General features: G+C 37.3%; 1 protein-coding gene across 1 annotated transcript in view; it reads left to right on the top strand.

Annotated features, from left to right (window-relative positions):
• The window catches only part of LOC126176719 (beta-1,3-glucan-binding protein-like), a 96,547-nt gene extending 80,629 nt beyond the window's left edge, over positions 1-15,918 (top strand). The window contains exons 5-7 of the mRNA XM_049923887.1: positions 201-352; positions 1,669-1,773; positions 15,621-15,918. Coding sequence (XP_049779844.1) covers positions 201-352; positions 1,669-1,773; positions 15,621-15,731 — 368 coding nt within the window. The 3' untranslated portion in view covers positions 15,732-15,918. The remainder of the gene's footprint in view (positions 1-200; positions 353-1,668; positions 1,774-15,620) is intronic.
• The last annotated feature ends 2,181 nt before the right edge of the window (positions 15,919-18,099 follow it).

The raw sequence follows: 18,099 nt of genomic DNA, 5'->3' as shown, positions 1-18,099 counted from the left end.
ATAAAATTCTAGTGACACTTGCATTCTGAAGCTAATATTATTGTATTGTACTTCATTATAATGTACATTTAATATGTATTTATTTCACACACTTTTTAGAAGTCAAATACCTTCATTCAGTCGTTTCGTTTTGTCATATCTCTACTCCATGTTCGTACCATTATTTCAGCTTTTAGTAGGTTTCTCTCTGTAATTTACAGACTACATGAAGTTCAGTATTGATGGTACCGAAATAGGAACAGTTACTCCTACAGATGAAGGTTTCTGGAGCTATGGAGGATTTAATACAGATCTACCAGCGGCTGAGAACCCATGGAGATACGCTACTAAAATGGCTCCTTTCGATCAAGAGGTAAGACACAATAAATTTCTGACTTCGCCTCTTTTTGTGAGGCATGTACTAAGTTCACATTTAAGGTTCTTACAACCTTATGATACTTATCTAGCAATTAGTCTTTCAGTAGCTTCTCAAACTGGTCTTTGACTATACATAAGACTAAATCATTCGAGGCGAAATTTGAACACTCTTTGTGGTCCACAGTATGTGGCATTACAGTGAAGAAGGAATGTAGAAAATATATCTCTGTGTATCAAAGGAAACATCACTGAAGTTATAAGTATGCAAATTCTTAGACTATAGAAAGAGTCAGTCAGACCCGGAAACAGTAATAGTGAAGGGAAATGTCGTTCAAAGATTATGCAGTATTGTGTTCATATGTGAGGAAGAGAAGCTATAACTTCAGTTCCTCGCTTCCTAAGCAGTCGACAGATATACTGCAATGTAAATTACATCGAGTATATATTTCAAATAGCTTTACGTTTCAGTAAAAGATAGTAAATTACGATGCTCAAGTTTTATCTGTAGACATCCTGCTATCCACTGAAAACGCAAAGAAGAATAAGCAATCTGAAATGTGGTGAATAAGTGACTGAGCATAGCGGCAAATGATAAACGTGATGTGTGGCATTTACTTTCACGAACAGGTAATAACAGAGCTGAAAAAGAAACAGGAGCGAAAAGTTTCTGAAGAAAATATAGTTTCCTTGCGAGGAAAGCAGTACACAAAATATTTAGGCAACAGATATTGCTAATCTGTCTCACACCATATCAAGAGGAACTGCCTGAAAGATCCCTGAAAATATAGAAGTTCACATATTGCTGCAGATTCCTTTGCTCAGACCAAGATCGTGACAGAGTTTTGAAATTTGTTCTAACACTTCTTACGTTCATTCAAAGATATTACTACACTTCACTAAAGAAAAGATGGAATGTTTTCACATATACGTTGCATTTGTAGGTTTTGCGTTTTTCGTCGTGCATACGAGAGACTTACGTCCTTCTTTTATCAGACAAACATGTGCTGTCGTGTCTAATCTTATTACTGGAATTACTTATGAACAGAAGAATTTCATTAGGGTCTGAGAATATTCAAGAACATTTAACAAACATCATAAATATATAGAAGCAGTAATAAATATAAAATTCATCGATAATATATTATTTCCACAACTTCCATAGGCGAATATACGAGCCCATCACATATAAAAATACGGTTTTTATAAATGTTTTGCGGTACGGTAACTATTTTAGATCTATATTTCTAAGTCATTTAGTTGTGACCTTCATTTTTATCATAGCACATAGTCAGTTGTGTAAAATATTTTCAGTACTACATCATCATTAACCTGGCTATTGGAGGAACAAACGGGTACTTCCCTGACTACGCACTGAATGCTGGAGGAAACAAACCATGGATCAATACGTCACCCACGGTAAGACGTAGTTTTTAATAATGTGCATTGTAATAGGGTTATCTAGTGCGCAAATTTCTCCCAACAGTGGAAGATGGCAAGCCATACATTCATGAAACCTGGTGTGCAAATATAAGAGATGAAAGATTTTATCATTACATCAAACATTATGCACATACAGATCACTGACATTATTTTTATGACTTGAAAATGTTGGCTTCGAAAAGTCACAGCCACCATGTAAAGGTTTACAAATGTGAGTTTGTAGCAGACAGTAATTCTTTATCCCTCATCCAGGAGGTAACAAACACTCCACGATTACCACGAGCGAAACGTCAGCAACTGTCCATTTCGCTGATGCCTGAAATTTACGTAATTTTTTAATTAGTATTCTGTTTCCACTAGAAGAAAAAGGATGGTTAGAGTTTACCATCCCGTCGACGTCGAGGTCATAGTGACGGAGCACAAGCTCGGACTTTGAAAATATGGGGACAGGAAATCGGCCGTGGTAGTTTTCAAAGGAACCATCCCTGTATTTGCTTGGAGCGATTTAGGGTAATCACGGAAAACTTAAATCTGGATGGTCGAACGGGGGTTTTGAACCATTGTCGTCCAGAATGCGAGTCCAGCGTGCTGATCACTGTGTCACCTCGCTCATTTTTTCCTACAGAGAACATTATTTTGGAATGTATGAAAGAGTTCGTCTAATTTCTTCGTTCCTGTATCTCAAGGCGAGATGCTTTTAAATACTTTCCACAGCGATACTGTCTCGAAATCTGGCAGGAAATCCAAATGGGCTCTACTTGTATGATAAGTACACCAGCGGCAAAACACAATCAGTACCTTCACTGCGTGATGGCAATGTTAATGGCATTGATAACGGTACTACTAAAGCAGACTTACTGAAAACATTTTGCCAAAATTCCTTCACCAAACAAGACGAAGTAAATATTCTATAAATCGAATCAAGAACAAGTTCTAACACATATAACTTAGACGTAGATATACTCGGTATAGCCAAGTAGCTTAAATCAATTAATAAAGGCCAGGCGTCGCATCCAGATTGTACACCGGTTAGGTTCCTGTCGGAGTATGCTGATACAATAGCTCGCTTGTAGAAAGATTCGGGAACATACCTTCACCGAGGAGTCAAGCAGTATATTGCTCCCTCCTACGTATATCTCGCGAAGAGACCATGAGGATAAAATCAGAGCGATTAGAGCCCAAACGGAGGCACAGCGACAATCTTTCTTTCCACGAACAATACGAGACTGGAATAGAAGGGAGAACCGATAGAGGTACTCAAAGTACCCTCGGCCACACACCGTCAGGTGGCTTGCGGAGTATGGATGTAGATGTAGATGTAGATCTGTACCCAAAGATTGGAAAGTTGCACAGGTGACACGCAAGAAAGGAAATAGGAGCAATACGTTAAGTTACAGACCCATATCACTAACGTCGATTTGCAATAGGATTTTGGAACATATACTGTGCTCGAACATTATGATTTACCTCGAAAAAAGACTTAGCCAAAGGTAGCCACACAGCTTCAGAATATGGAGTACAGTCTCAGTTGTGCGACTGAATTGGTGATTTCATGTCAGAAAGGTCGCAGTTCGAAGTAACTGACGGAAAGTCATCGAATAAAACCAAAGTGATACCTGGCGTTCCCCAAAGGAAATGTTACAGCCCCTCTGCTGATAATAACTGATATAAACGATTTACGAGACGATTAGAGCAGCACTCTTTAGATTGTTTGGAGATGATGGTTTCATTTACCTTCATCAGATGATCAAAACAAATTGCAAAACGATTTAGATAAGATATCTGCATGGTGCGAAAAGCGGCAATTCCCTCTAAATAATGAAAAGTGCGAAGTCATCTACGTGAGTACTAAAAGTGTATCGGTAACACCGGCCGCCTTAAACGACAATCGATGCTAACGTTATACCTCGACGAGGAATTTTTAAGAAGTAGTGACCGTGAGGTAACCTAATGCAAACAGAACAATCAAACTGGGATTTGTTTCCGAAACACTCCAGCAGAGTATAAGTAACAGTAAACAAGTGGGTCAGGGAACAGACGTACTTCCAGCGCAACAGCAAGTTATAGCATTACATATTAATATCGGTCAGCAGTCTAATTAGGCATTATTGTGTCAAGCAATATAATAAAGCAGAAGGCAGTGTTAAGGCTAACCTAACCTTCCTTGAGAACACTAAACTCTTTCCTTGTATCTATTCACACTACAACATAGTAACCTAACCTTGCAGATAAATACTTCATTCTTTACTCGTCCGTAGTTCATTTCAGACAATGATATTTGACACTTCATGTGTACATAAATCTCAAATATAAATAGCTAATTACAAAAAGATAGTACACATGCATATATTTTATATAATTTTAACAGAAAAGTCATTAAAGTACATAACAAAAAATGTATACTGACACACTATTTAATTTTTTACTTCAAGATATTCATTAACACTGTAAGGGCAAATATTGATCAGATGTCTTTTTAATTTTATTTTAAAAAGAGACATACTCTCTATCATCTTTACACATTGTGGTAAACTGTTGTACAGTATTCACCCAGCATTTACCAGTTCTTTGTCTGTTAATTTTAGCCGACTTCCTTCTATATTATAGTCATTTTTATTCTTGTATTATGTTCATGATATTCTCTGTTTAGCAATGCAGTGCAGTTAATTTTTAAGTGGATAATTGTTTGTGATGCTACTGTTAAAATTTTTAGCTCCCTGAATTTATTGCTGCAGGGTTCTCTAGGTGATACTTTCGCGAAGCATCGTAGGGCTCTCTTTTGTAATCGTTATATCCTTTGTGCACATTTGCAGCATTTCCCCAAGCCAGGATGTTATATGAAAGGTGTGAATGGATTAGTCCATACTACATTGTTAATAAAGTGTGTTTGTTTACTGACTTTGGCATTTTTCTCATCAGAAATATGCTTCAACCTATTTTGCTGCACATGTTATTATTTTGATGCTCCCATATCATATACACAGCCACTGTTACACCTAGAAATTTATAGCTGTCTGTCTCATTTAGTTCTAGGTCTCCAAGCCTGACTGTGATGTAGCCCAAAGCGTGTTTTTTATTTGCATTTATCCGCATATATGTTGTTTTATTTCCATTTATAAAGAGATTGTTTTCCCTGAAATAATTGTTTCCACTTTTCATATTTAGCGAAGCATTCTCTTGCAGGTCATCTGTTGTAGAACTGGTAACAACAAATGAAGTGTCACCTGCATACATGACTACATTATCAGATACTGATTTGGGCATATCATTGACATACAAAATGAAAAGTAGTGGATGAAGGATGGATGCTTGAGGAACTCTTTATTTTACAATTTCAAAATTTCGAAAGACATTTTAACATTATTTTTCACTTTTTGCTTTATTTCTACAAAATGCTTTCTATTTTCCTAAAACGATTTAATGATGTCTACTGCTTTCTCCCTTATATCATAACAATGAAGATTTTCTAATGGGATGTCATTATGTACACAATCAAATGTTTAGATACGACCAAGAACATACCACAGACATTCTTCTGTTAATCAAGTTCTTTAGGTACAAGTGTTATGAATTCAGCTATTGCTGTTTTGGTAGATTTACACTTTCTGAATCCATGTTGTTTCTCATTGAGAATATTGCATGTTTGAATAAAATTTAATATTCTCTCTTTTATTATGGTTTCTATTATTTTAGAGAGTACAGATTTAATAGTTATAGGTCTGTAATTTCCTGGATTTTCTTGCAGCCTCATTTATGTATAGGGATTACTTTACTCATTTTCACGCACATTGGAAATATTCCTTTTTCTATAGATAAGTTTATCAGACAGGCTAATGGCTTTACTACCCATCGTAAACAGCATTTAATTAGTTTAGAGGAAATACCATCTAGTCCCTCAGTGTTTTTTGTTTTTAAACTGTGTGCTATTTTTACAATTTCTCATTCGTTAGTTGGGGTCAGAAATAAGCATTTTGTCTCGTATGGGATGTTTATTACGTTTATTTTGGTAGTATTATTTTGAGTTATTAATTTGTCCACAACTTCAATATAATGTTTGTTTAAAAATATTGCTGACATTTTGTGCATCTCTGAGTTCCCTCCCATTTACCCCAAGTGTCATGTTATCAGTGTATTCCACCCTACACCTTTCCTCTTTTCATTTATGAGAGACCATATGGTCTTAGTGATATTTGTTGAGGTTGCTATCTTGTTTTATTAATATGTCGATTTAATCTCTTTTATCAGTTTGGTATATGTTTTCTTCTTTTCCCTTTATGCATCCCTATTTTCTTGGGTTGGCCTTAACTGACAATTTTCAAACATGCTTTTCACCTCGCCTCTTTTCTTTTTTACCTCTAGTGTGACTCAATTTATTATTCTTATTCTTATTTATTTCTCTATGTACTAATGTACATGCAACATCTATCTAATGCCCTTAACGTTTTGCAGAATGATTCCCATCCTTTATATAGGTTTTCTGTTAAGTATACTTCACTGAAGTCTTTGGTTTCCAATAGCCTTTGTAGCCTATCTATGTTTGTTTGCTTAGTTTGTCTAATCTCTGTAAATGTTTTTTCTTGCTTTCCTATGTTGCTTGCTAATTCAGCTACTGCCCCATAGTGGTCTGCAATCGTCGTGTTTATGACCTATACTGTCTGCCTGCTCTTTTGTACATTAGTGATCACGTGACCTATTAACGTTCCTGCATTTTTACAGTATCTCGTGGGACTGTCTACTGCTAAATACAGTGCATAAGTTTTAATCAGATCTTGAAAACTCCTTGTACAACAGTTGTCTTTTAGTGTGCTAATATTTAGGTCACCAGCTACAATTATATAAGAAATTCCCTGCCAGCCTTATCGAACAGTACTTATAATTCTTTTAGAAATCCATTTATCTGACTGTTTGGTGATCTGTAGATACCTATAATCACATCTTTTCCCCCATTATATGTTGTCTGTATTGCTGCAATTTCAAACAGCATTTATGTACAGTTGTCTACTGATTATGGAATGGTAACCTCTATTTTACTGTGTACATAGACTGCCATCCCTCCGCCCTTATGTTCAAATCTGCAGAAAGCAGCAACTTTTTGATATTCCTGTATGTTGTAAACATTAATTTCATTTCCTTGCAGCCCATGTTCTGACATAATAAATATATGTGGTAACTCTGAAGCTACAAGTACTTCTATCTGTTCTAATTTATTAGATGCATGCTGTACATTCTGCTGCAAGATTCTTATATTAGAAATACTTGTGTTGATGTTTTGAGTTTCTATGGCGCCTACAGCTACAAAAAGTCCTGCTCCTTGAGATGCCTTTTCTTCTTTGTTGTTTCTCCTCTCTCGTACCTTGCCTGAGTGATCTCTGTCACAGCTTCTTCACCTGCAGATGACGACACTATTCCTTCTGCAGGTGTCGACACTGCTTCTTTTTCTGCTGATGATGACACTGCTTTTCCCTCCTCTGCAGGGCAGAGTGATGTTTTCTCTTCTGTTCTTTCATCTTGTGGTTGTTTTAACTCTGTTACTGGATATAGTATTGTATCTTCTATTTATTCCCTCAATGACAATGGTATAGGCCTATGTGCCTGTTTTTCTGTGCTGCTAATTTTTACTAATATCTCTTTGCACAGAATTTGTTTACTATAGTTGTTTGTGTGCAGGCCATGCTTTGTGAAATGTTCTCTCAATGAGTTTTGTTGCTTCAATAAATGTATCATTAGAGAAAAAGCTACATATCTTCATTTTCTGTTAATGTTAACGATTTCTCTGTTTACACATGAAACTTCTATCAGGTCATGCCTGCGTGGAATGCTTCCGACATATACATCGGAATGTATAAGTTTTCCTAAAGATTCTCTTACAGCCCTGGTTGCATTTACTCTTTCGTTCTTATACAAATCGTTTCTTCCCCCAATAATGACCCATTTGGAATCTTTTGAACTGTTGTTTCACAGTCTTTTAGAACTTCATCTGGAGGTGCGCCAGGATGGGTAAAACCAGTTACCTTTACTTTAGTTTGCATAGTGGCCATAATACCTGCTAAGCCTATTCAGTGGCTAGTTGAAAGTATGTAAACATCACCTTCCTTATTTTTCTCACTTGGTGCAAGATTTCGCGAATGTTTAGTATTTTCTCGCTTCTTCCAGGTACTTCTTGGAGATGTGAAATCATTTTTCTTATTTCCCTGGTTGACTGTATCTTCATTTTTATCTAGCGGATCATATTTGTTCGTTGTTTTCAGTTCGAACGTTTTTCGTTTTGTTTCACACACCAGCTTTTTTTAGGCATAGAAAACGGCTCATTTTCCATTTTTTGTTCTTTTTTGATTTCATTTATCACTGTTTCCAGATTACTTACATATTGGTTTGCACACAATAAGCCCTGTTCTAATGTAGAAACTACCTTTCCTTCATGTATACTACCATGTTTTTGTAAATACGCCATTCGCGAACAGCTGTCAGTTACACCACAAACGCGTTTTGTGTTTTCTTCGTCGAAACGTGAGATACACTTCGAATGAATCCATTTTTGGCACACTAAACATAGTCAAATACCATTTGAAAGTCTTTCACTGCATAAATTCACTTTATATTCATGATATAGGAGTTTTTCACGGAGCGACTTACTAAAACTTCTGTACGCGCCGCCATCTTTGCTACTAACTAGCGCTATTAGCTAGTAACTAGTAAGTCAGACTAAGAGATGTTCAATGAAATAGCAAACAGTAACATATGCCTCTCAACAACACCTACCTAAAATGAACTAGATGCAGCAGTTTATAGAACCAAGCACTAACACACATGAAACTAGTAGCAATACTGATTTAAATCAAAGGGTCTGTTAATGATCATACTCTATAACTTTATTGCTCAGTAGAGGGTCTCTATGCCTATGCATCAACCATCTTGCAATAGAATAGCTAATACAGTAAATATTTCTTTCTTAAACTCGGTTTGAACCAGTTAAACAGAATGCAAATCTAACTACACTGGCTCTGAAGAGTCTTTGCTTTGCTTCATTATTAATTATGTAACGAACAACAAACTATAACTCTTTAAATAGCAAATGTGGTTTGATAAGAAGTCTTTTAATATATTAAAAAAATAATTGGCTGTGCAAATGCCAACACAGCATTAAATTCAAGTTCAATCACTTTCTCATGAGATGAACACTGATAAAACTTTGTAATTCTGATCAAAGTGCATAAATGCAACAATTAATAATTTTTTCATTTCAAATTAAATTTACTGTTTTCAGGCAGCTTTTCAAGTAAGGCAAATTATTTAAGGAAATGACTGCAGATTGATTTAAATTTGCACTGGAAATGGAGTATTTCTGAAATTATAAAACTGAACTTTAAACACTGTAACTCCACACATTAGAAAGCAGTCAAAACTATTTTTGCAGCTGCCGAATAAGTCTTTCCATAATAAATTAGGCCACTCGGATTTAAATTCACTAGGATAGGATTCCTATCCAGGTTTGTGATTTTGGATACTCACTTGTGTAAGATAGAGTTTTCAGCAACACTACGATTATTATTAAAATCAACCAAATTTGACAAATACCTGGTCCATTTACAGACTGATAAATATAAAAGATTTCGTGGAACGCTTGTGGCACTGGTGGCCTAATTTGCAGTGATAACATGATGACGATGCAGTCGTGGCAGTACTGTTGTCCCTGCCCTGTCCCTGATCTTCTTGGTGTCAGAATTATATTTTTATAGGGCCAAAACCATGCCATGATAATGGTATCACCAAATGCAGCATCCGAGGCTCATGAATACTGCCCTTAAGCTCTTCTGACCTCTAAATTCCAAAAATATGAGCCACAATGGTCCGCTACCGCTAACGAGACGTGAACTACAGCACTGCTCAGCCCAGACTCCTTACCCTTCACAAAGGACGAGTTTCCACTTGCGCACAACAACATCTTTTCCACTCTGCCAATCTACTTCCTTAGCTGCGGGGCTTCCCCGCATCTTCTACATTCAACCCTACGTTCCCGAACTGTGGACCAAGTCATTTGCAGTACATTATATAACAATCATTCCATTAGTTATCTAAAACCATAAGCATAATTTAAACAACATCGTTCAAAACTTCACATAATTAAAATAGGTGTACATAGTCAAAGAATTTCCATAACAGATACAACATTCTACATAAGCAACAATACAAACGGACATAGAAATATCGACTCAGATACAAAATAGGTAGAAAATGGGTGTTACAAATGGAGTCCGCAAAATTCCGGTTACACGATAAATGACAAATCTAAATTTAGCTGAATACGTAGGGACTACAGTTAAGAATAACTTGAACTGGAACAATCACATAGATAATATTGTGGGAAAACAAAACAAAAGACTACGATTTAATGGCAGAACAGTTACAAGACGCAGTAAGTCTGCTAAAGAGACTGCCTTCACTACTGATCCGTCCTCTGCTGGAGTATTGCTGCGTAGTGTGGGATCTGCATGATACAGGATTGACGGAGGCTATCGATAAAGTGCAAAGAAGTTACTATCGAGAAATATCTGAGAGAGTGCCACTGTTATGATACGCGAATTGAGGTAGCAGTTGTTAAAAAAAAGTGTTTTTCGCTGCGGCGGGACCTTCCCACAAAATTTCAATCACCAACTTGCTCCTCCAAAGCGAAAATATTTTGTTGGCGCCCGCCTGCATGGGGAGAAATGATCATTGTAATACAGTAAGAGGAATCAGAGTCAACGCAGAAAGATTTAAGCGTTCGTTTCTCCAATGATCTGTTCGAGAGTGGCATGGTAGAGGAATAGCTTGAAGGTGGTTCGATGAATCCACGGCTAGGAACTTAATTGTGAATTGCCGAGAAGTCACCTAGATGTTGATAATATGGAGATGTTATTTACACAGGTGTAAACCTGAGATCCTGTAAAGAATCGAGCTCTCATGTATAAAATAGCTTCAGACCTCTGATTACTTTACAAATGAGTTAATATATTAAATGAGTATTTGACGAAACAATGTAAGCGAGGAAAAGTTTAGGAAAGGTTTGAAATTTCGTTTAAAGATTGCTGGAAGTCGCTAAGTGCACTCATTATGGAACACATGGTGAGTGTAGTCTGGGTAATTTGTGCTCCATTTTAAGCAAAACCTAGTTTCTCGAGCATCTCAAAGTTTATGACGTCATATCTCTTGAACTAAGTATCGTACAATGACGTAATTGCGCGGTTCATTCAGTGGTATATGTGGGTACTGCCTGAAAAATGTGGTACGATTAGAATTACTAATAACAAAATAATAAACTACAATCTCACGCCTGATGCGGTAGTTTCATAGTACGAACAGTGAAAATGTAACTTTTTTCCTTTCATAATTTTGCAAGGGAAGTCTGCGAGAATATGTTTTGTAAAGGTTTGAAATGACGTATTGAGATTATTACAAATCACAAAGCGCTCTCATTCTCAAGCACTCATTAGTTCGTGTGAATAAAGAGCCAGTTGTGTTTCTGAAGAATGATACTTTCTGAATCCGTGCTGACTGTATGCCAGTAGATCGCTTTCTTTGATGTAGTTCATAATGTTCGAACGCAGTATATGTTCCAAGAGTACACTGCGAATCGACGTCAGTGATATGAGTCTGAAATTCAGCAGATTACTTCTATTTCCTACCTCTCGTAATTGTTTGACCCGCGCAACGTTCCAGTCCTTAGGTATGGACCTTTTGTCGAGCAAGCGGTTGTATATGATCGATAAGTATGGAGTTACTACATCAGCACACTCTAAAAGGAACCTAGATGGTTTGCAATGTGGACCAGAAGACTTGCCTTTATTAAGTGAATTAAGTCGCTTCTACTTCTAAGTTTCTTATGTTGGCAGCTGTTCTTGATTCGCAGTCTGGGATATTTGCTTCTTCTTCTTCTTCTTCTTTGGTGAAGGGATTTCGGAAAACCATGATAAGCAATTCCGCTTTAGTGTCACTGTCATAGACAAAATTACCATCGCTGTCACGCAGTGAAGGTACTGATTGTACCTTGCCGCTGGTGTACTTTCCGTAGGACCGGAATCTCTTTGGATATTCTGAAAGATTTAGAGGCAGATTTTAGTTATGGAAAATATTTAAAGCATCTTGCATTAAAATCCACGCATTATTTCGAGCTTGTGTAAAACGCTGTAAATCTTGGGGATTTCACGTTCTTTTAAATGTGGCATGTTTTTGTCGTTGCTTCCCCAAACAGTCCTCTGACCTGTTTTGTGTACTGATAGTTCTGTTTCTTGTAAATTTATTTGGTCTTATATTAACCCATTAAGTGCCGTGATCCTCATTTGGGGATTTGTCTTTGTAACGGAAATTTTGCAATTCTAATAATGCTGGCAGCGAATGCTTGCCTACACCTTTGTCGATCGCTTGCATTGAAGTTTCGTCAGTTGTTGTCAAACGAGTGAGTTGTACACTTTTATTTCTGTGAAGAAGCTACATTTTTCAGCGTTACAAGAGCTGCATATTTTCAAAACAGTGTAAGTTACATTATTAAGTAAGTAAATTCCAATATCTGTGTAAGTCATGTTCTGTAATGGTTTGAAAAGATGTTTATGGATCATTTATTTCAAAGATCTATTTCATTTTTGCATGACACATGTGTGACCATCGATCCCCATTTGCGGCTCATGACAGTTTCCATGTAAAACTTTATTTTGCTTTTATTTTCTCCTCAGGCACAATGAGTCACTACGAAGCTCTTTATATGATGGAAATTAAAGAAATTGTAAATGACCCGAACTTCATGGCTTCTTGTGGTGATCATGGTGATGTGAATGAGACCATTGACATTGTCGAGCTCCCTCCAGATCGTGTAGATGAGATGTCTGACTGTGAAGATATCGACGAAAATATATTTGAAAATACTGTTCCATCTGATGTGCCAGGTTTCTTGGAAATTCATGTCAATGGAGAAAAGGAAATTGAGGAATATGAAGGCTAACGAAAGAAGAAAGTGAAGGCTATTATCACTTCAATTGGACAACAGAAGATGCGACTTACTCTAAAACTTATTCTGACACAGCAAAAATTGAACAGCGAAAAGCCAGTTTGGTAGCAGCACTAAAAGGAAAATCTGCTGTTGAATGCTTTGATGAAAAGGTATTGAAATTGTTTCTCAGTGAAAGCATCCGATATGCTGCACAGAACAATAATCATAGCTATGAGTTATCCAATGGATGCACAAAAAAGTTCATCGGTATACTACTCTTCACTGGATATCATGCTCTTCCACAGGAAAAACTATACCGGAACGAAGATGAGGACTTTGATACAAGGTGTGTAGCACAGTGCATGAATCGCAACAGATATCTGCAAATAAAGCGCCACCTTCATTTCAATGATAACACACATACGAACAGAATTCCACCTGACAAAAAGGATAAACTTTTTATAATTCGTCCGTTTAATAATTTCATGACATTTCAAGTTTTCTCCGAGGGTCTAAGAATTTATGAGTAAATGGTACGATATTATGGACACCATTACCTAAAACAGTTCATTCGCGGGAAATCAATGAGGTATGGGTTCAAACAGTGGGCCACGTGCTGTTCTCAAAGCGGTTTCTGTTACCATATGTCAGTCTATGAAGAAAAATCGAAGGATACAAGTGATGTATCAGTTCTGGGACTTGGCGGATCAGTTGCGTTGAATATGATTTCTTTTCTGCAGACTCTTGAACTTCACAAAATACATTTTCGTAACTTTTTCACGAGCTTCCGTTTGATGAAAGAGCTCTCAGAATTGAGAGGGCAACTGGAACTACCTTTATGAACCGAATGAATAACTGTCCTATAGAAACTGAGAACAGCATGAAGAAGAAATGGAGCATATGACCATCGATTTGAAAGGTATACGGAGATAATGACAGGAATGTGGAAAGGTAACAACTGTGTAAAGCTCTTGACAAACCATGAGACAGTGCATCCAGTAAGCCAAGTAAAGGGGTGGAGCAAAGCTGAGAATAAAGGTGTGCAAGCTCCACAGCCAAGAATGACTTCAGAATATAACAGTCATATGGGAGGAGTGGACAAACTGGACAGGAATGTGCAGAAATATCGTGCGAGAACTCAAGGTAAGAAATGGTACTGACCATTTTCACCAATGCATTAGATGTAGCGTTGGTCGCGCATACGTCATCTATTGCCTCTCGAATGAAAATATTCCACTGCTTCAATTCTGGAGGATGGTGACAAGGGAATATCTTCTTCAATCACCTGTTGCTTCTGATCCGAAAAGGGCAGGACATCCATCATACCCAAAATCGTCCCTTTCACGTGTTCCAACTGAATTCAGGACTTCTGGAAACGGATATGTGTTTGAATGTGCAACACTGGGGAAACAAAGAAAATATGCACTTTGCAAGAAAAATGTGAGGAAACAGTGTTCTGTATGCAATGTGGGACTCCATATTAACTGTTTTGTTGTATAGCTCAAAAAATAAAAGAAAATGTGTAAAGAGATCGATTAATATGAATCATCTATTTCAAGGTTATTGAATTTTTTTGTTTTATATTTCTTTTCCTCATCTCTATGTTAATCTAATAACACTGAAATAAATGTAGATTGAAGAAAAAAATTGGCGGTTCATATTTCTTTAGCATAAAAACGTTACTCAAATTTGATTTTAACCAAACTTCGCAGTCTGTATTCCTATGCTTATTCTAACATGTTGTGGGTATAACACGCACAACAATTATAATAGAAGACGAAAGATTTAAAAGGAGGAAAAAACTTACAAGTGATGGTATTGGTGAGAAAGAAGTACGTGTTGCAAAGTGGCCAACCTCACTTTTTGTTTCTTTTTCAAACACGCTAGGAGCTTAAGGCCAGGTTCTCATTCAATTGCGTAAAAAATAGGCAAAGTTTGGAATTTGTTTTTTGAGGCAATGAAAAGACTTGCAGAGGATCTGTTTTAGAATTATATTTGATCATACTTTGAACATCGTTTTAGATTTTCAATACAAAAAAAGCAATATGGCGCCCGTAATTATGGTTTGATCAAGGGCCTTCAAGTTTTAAGTAAGCAGACTGTGGGCAGTTTAGCTCGTCAGGAATTATCTGAAATCTAAAATGGAGAACATCAGTCGATACTATGTTAAGTTTACTCGAGTTTATAACTAACTACGATGAGATGACCTTAAACTTAACGATGTGGTGGTAACTAGAACTTTGAGTTCGATTTTTGAGGATTTTTTCATTCCTTATGGCTTTGCAGAAAATAGTTACTATTAACAAATTTCATATATTATTGCTATTAGCTCCCAAGAAAAGTGTTTGCTTTTCAGGAATGAAAGGTAGAAGTTAATAGGTAGAACATTTTATATTTAATACTGCAAGCAGTTTTGAAAACTCTTTTCTCGAGAAAAATCTGTTTAAATTTTAGGAAAAACTTTTATATGTGTTATTAGTTCAATTTTAATAAAAACCACAAGTTATTATATATTTTTGATGTCGCTGAACACAAATCTCAAGTTGGATTTTCAAAATTCAAAACGGCTAATCCAGGCGCACAAAAGTTATGTTTAGGCCACTTTTGACAAAAATTACTTATGCTTAGTCTGCAAGACCATTTTGAATGAGAACCTGGACTTAATTTCACAAAAACGTTTTTATTTTTTTCTCGTTTTAGCATGTACATCGTTTTTGAGCTTCATTTTCGATAGAACTATGCATATATCTCGTTTATAGTCACTCTATTCGTGATTTTTAATTTTATCTCGTACTTAGTATCTAACTAAATTATACTGTTCGATTCTGTGCACTGTATCTGCGTTCGGTTTGTTTATTTCCAGGCCCTTACGGACTTCTGGAACGGGCGTGACAGGTGGCTGCCCACGTGGAATCTCGAAGAAGGGGGTGCTTCTTCCCTCCAGGTTGATTACGTCCGAGTCTGGGCTCTCTAAAAATACTGAGTGCAAAACTCACACAACACAGTCAGTGTAACTGATTCAGCGTTTGCTAAACACTCTGAAGGATTTATTATGCAGCAATATTATCAATTTGTTTTTCAAATTTTCAGGAACCAGGTACCTTTTTTCCTAAATTAGCAATAATACTTTCTAATCCCATCTGTACACTGACTGTTGCAAATAAAGGTTTTTAAAGACAAGAAAATTATATATTAAACTCGTTAAAATGTGTAAGTAACCTGTTTTGTGATGCTGAATTTTCCTTTACTTAATGTGTAATTCATTACAGCTCAAGAATTCAGCTCACAAAATATGACGACAGGCTGCCACTCACATGCAGTAAAATCATGGATTTAACTTTGTTCATCATATTAGATGATTCAGGAAAGTGTGCAGCTGTGTCACTGATGATTTAAATAATGAAAACTGCCCCAGTTACTTATGCTTTGGTGCTTAGGACAGCGCGCTTCGAGAATTTATTCTCATTTTCAAGTGCATATGTTTACATGAATAAGTCTGGTGATGTTTGCACGTGTAATTTTCTGTCTCTATTTTTTTTTTTTGCGGTTAGTATGAAAATCATACAAAATGAATCTTTGAATGTTTTTAAATGTTAATGTTAGAGATTGAATTTTTGTTGGTCTGCTTACAGGTATTGGTCCTCCTCCATTATGCAGAACATCACATACATGCAAATCATCATTTACACTGTTGATTTACAAAACATGCTTCAAAGACAATGGTGGTTGCTGTGTAAGAACACAAGAGCTGTGAACATCCTAACTTTCGACACCCTGCAGACTTTTTTTTCTTTGTACGCTGTTAAACGTAACATAGATGCTGCAATCTGGAACATACAGCACTTAAATCTGCCACTCTACTGCTCCTCTAGACTCCGTGAAACTTGGCATCAGGGTCGCGAGCATAACTTCAGTTATGCACGTTTTGAGGAACTTTGGCACATGCGCAACTAGCGTGGCGTAAGTCACTGCCTTACGGGCCAAATGCATACAGATTTGATAAACAACGTGCACGGTTCATGATGTGCACAGCTAGCCGTTTCCACTCAACTAGAAGCTTACGTCGGTGCCACCAGGTGATACCGCAGAAGGTATTATACATGAAAATCAGGTGTATTGTGAGCTGCATCTCTTACGTATTTTAACAATCATACATAGGGATTGTCTGTATCATGTATTGCTTGCAACGAACCATTATGTCCTGCAGCAAGGTACATTGGTTTTATTCTCTACGCGATGTTGTAATGCAGAATCAAAATCTATAATTAAGAGGCCAGTTGGTGCAACTCCTGCAGGAGGTTGGAACTCCCTACCCAAAATGGGTCACTGCTAGAAATATCAACTGAGTTAAACTGAACCGAAGCAAATGTCAGCTTATTCAAATGGTTCAAATGGCTCTGAGCACTATGGGACTCAACATCTTAGGTCATAAGTCCCCTAGAACTTAGAACGACTTAAACCTAACTAACCTAAGGACATCACACACACCCATGCCCGAGGCAGGATTCGAACCTGCGACCGTAGCAGTCCCGCGGTTCCGGACTGCAGCGCCAGAACCGCTAGACCACCGCGGCCGGCTGTCAGCTTATTGATAAACTGTCTAATACGAGGGTTGTCCAGAAAGTAAGTTCCGATCGGTCGCGAAATGGAAACCACAGTGGAAACCAGAAACGATTTATTTGCAACAGTTAGGTACACCTTCCACCTACTTCTCTACATAGTCGCCGCTCCAAAACGCTGCAGGAGCGTCTTCACTGCCCCTGCAGTGTGCGGCCGAGAATCGGCATGAAGAAGGAACTGCTCGACACTTGTGTTATGTGGGCTGCATGACACAGGTGAAATCTCTAACCGTGCCCTCTTACTTGGCGGGAGACGCTATTCTCTACGCAGCTTTACTTGCTCACTGTTCACTCAAAACTGAAGACAGCGATGCGACACGATGGACGGGCATACTAGAGACACTGCCCAACACATCTGTGCAAAGCTTTACCGGATTTTCCCAGTGGTTTCCAATTTGCGACCGATCGGAACTTGCTTTCTGGACAACCCTCGTATTTTCTAGGTAGTTCTTAGTATAGCCAGTGTTCTGTTCTATGGGGTATTGAATCTCTTCTCTATGTTAACTTTTCCCTTGTGGCAACACATGCTAGCTGAATTGTCACTGAATTACGCTGCAATTAACGTCGCAGGGCAATATTCTCACATCTGGTCTACATTACCAACACAGTGTGTTTCCACTTCATTGCCTTTAAGGAACAGACGATCAGAACAATACGGTTTTGGTAGTTTATGTAGTTAACTTCTTGCACTGGTATTTTGATGGTAAATTGGTGACACAGAGT

This window comes from Schistocerca cancellata, chromosome 3, assembly GCF_023864275.1.
Source record: "Schistocerca cancellata isolate TAMUIC-IGC-003103 chromosome 3, iqSchCanc2.1, whole genome shotgun sequence".
Taxonomy (NCBI): Eukaryota; Metazoa; Arthropoda; class Insecta; order Orthoptera; family Acrididae; genus Schistocerca; species Schistocerca cancellata.
The sequence above is the reverse complement of the archived record's forward strand: the minus strand, read 5'-3'. Positions and strand labels throughout refer to the sequence as shown.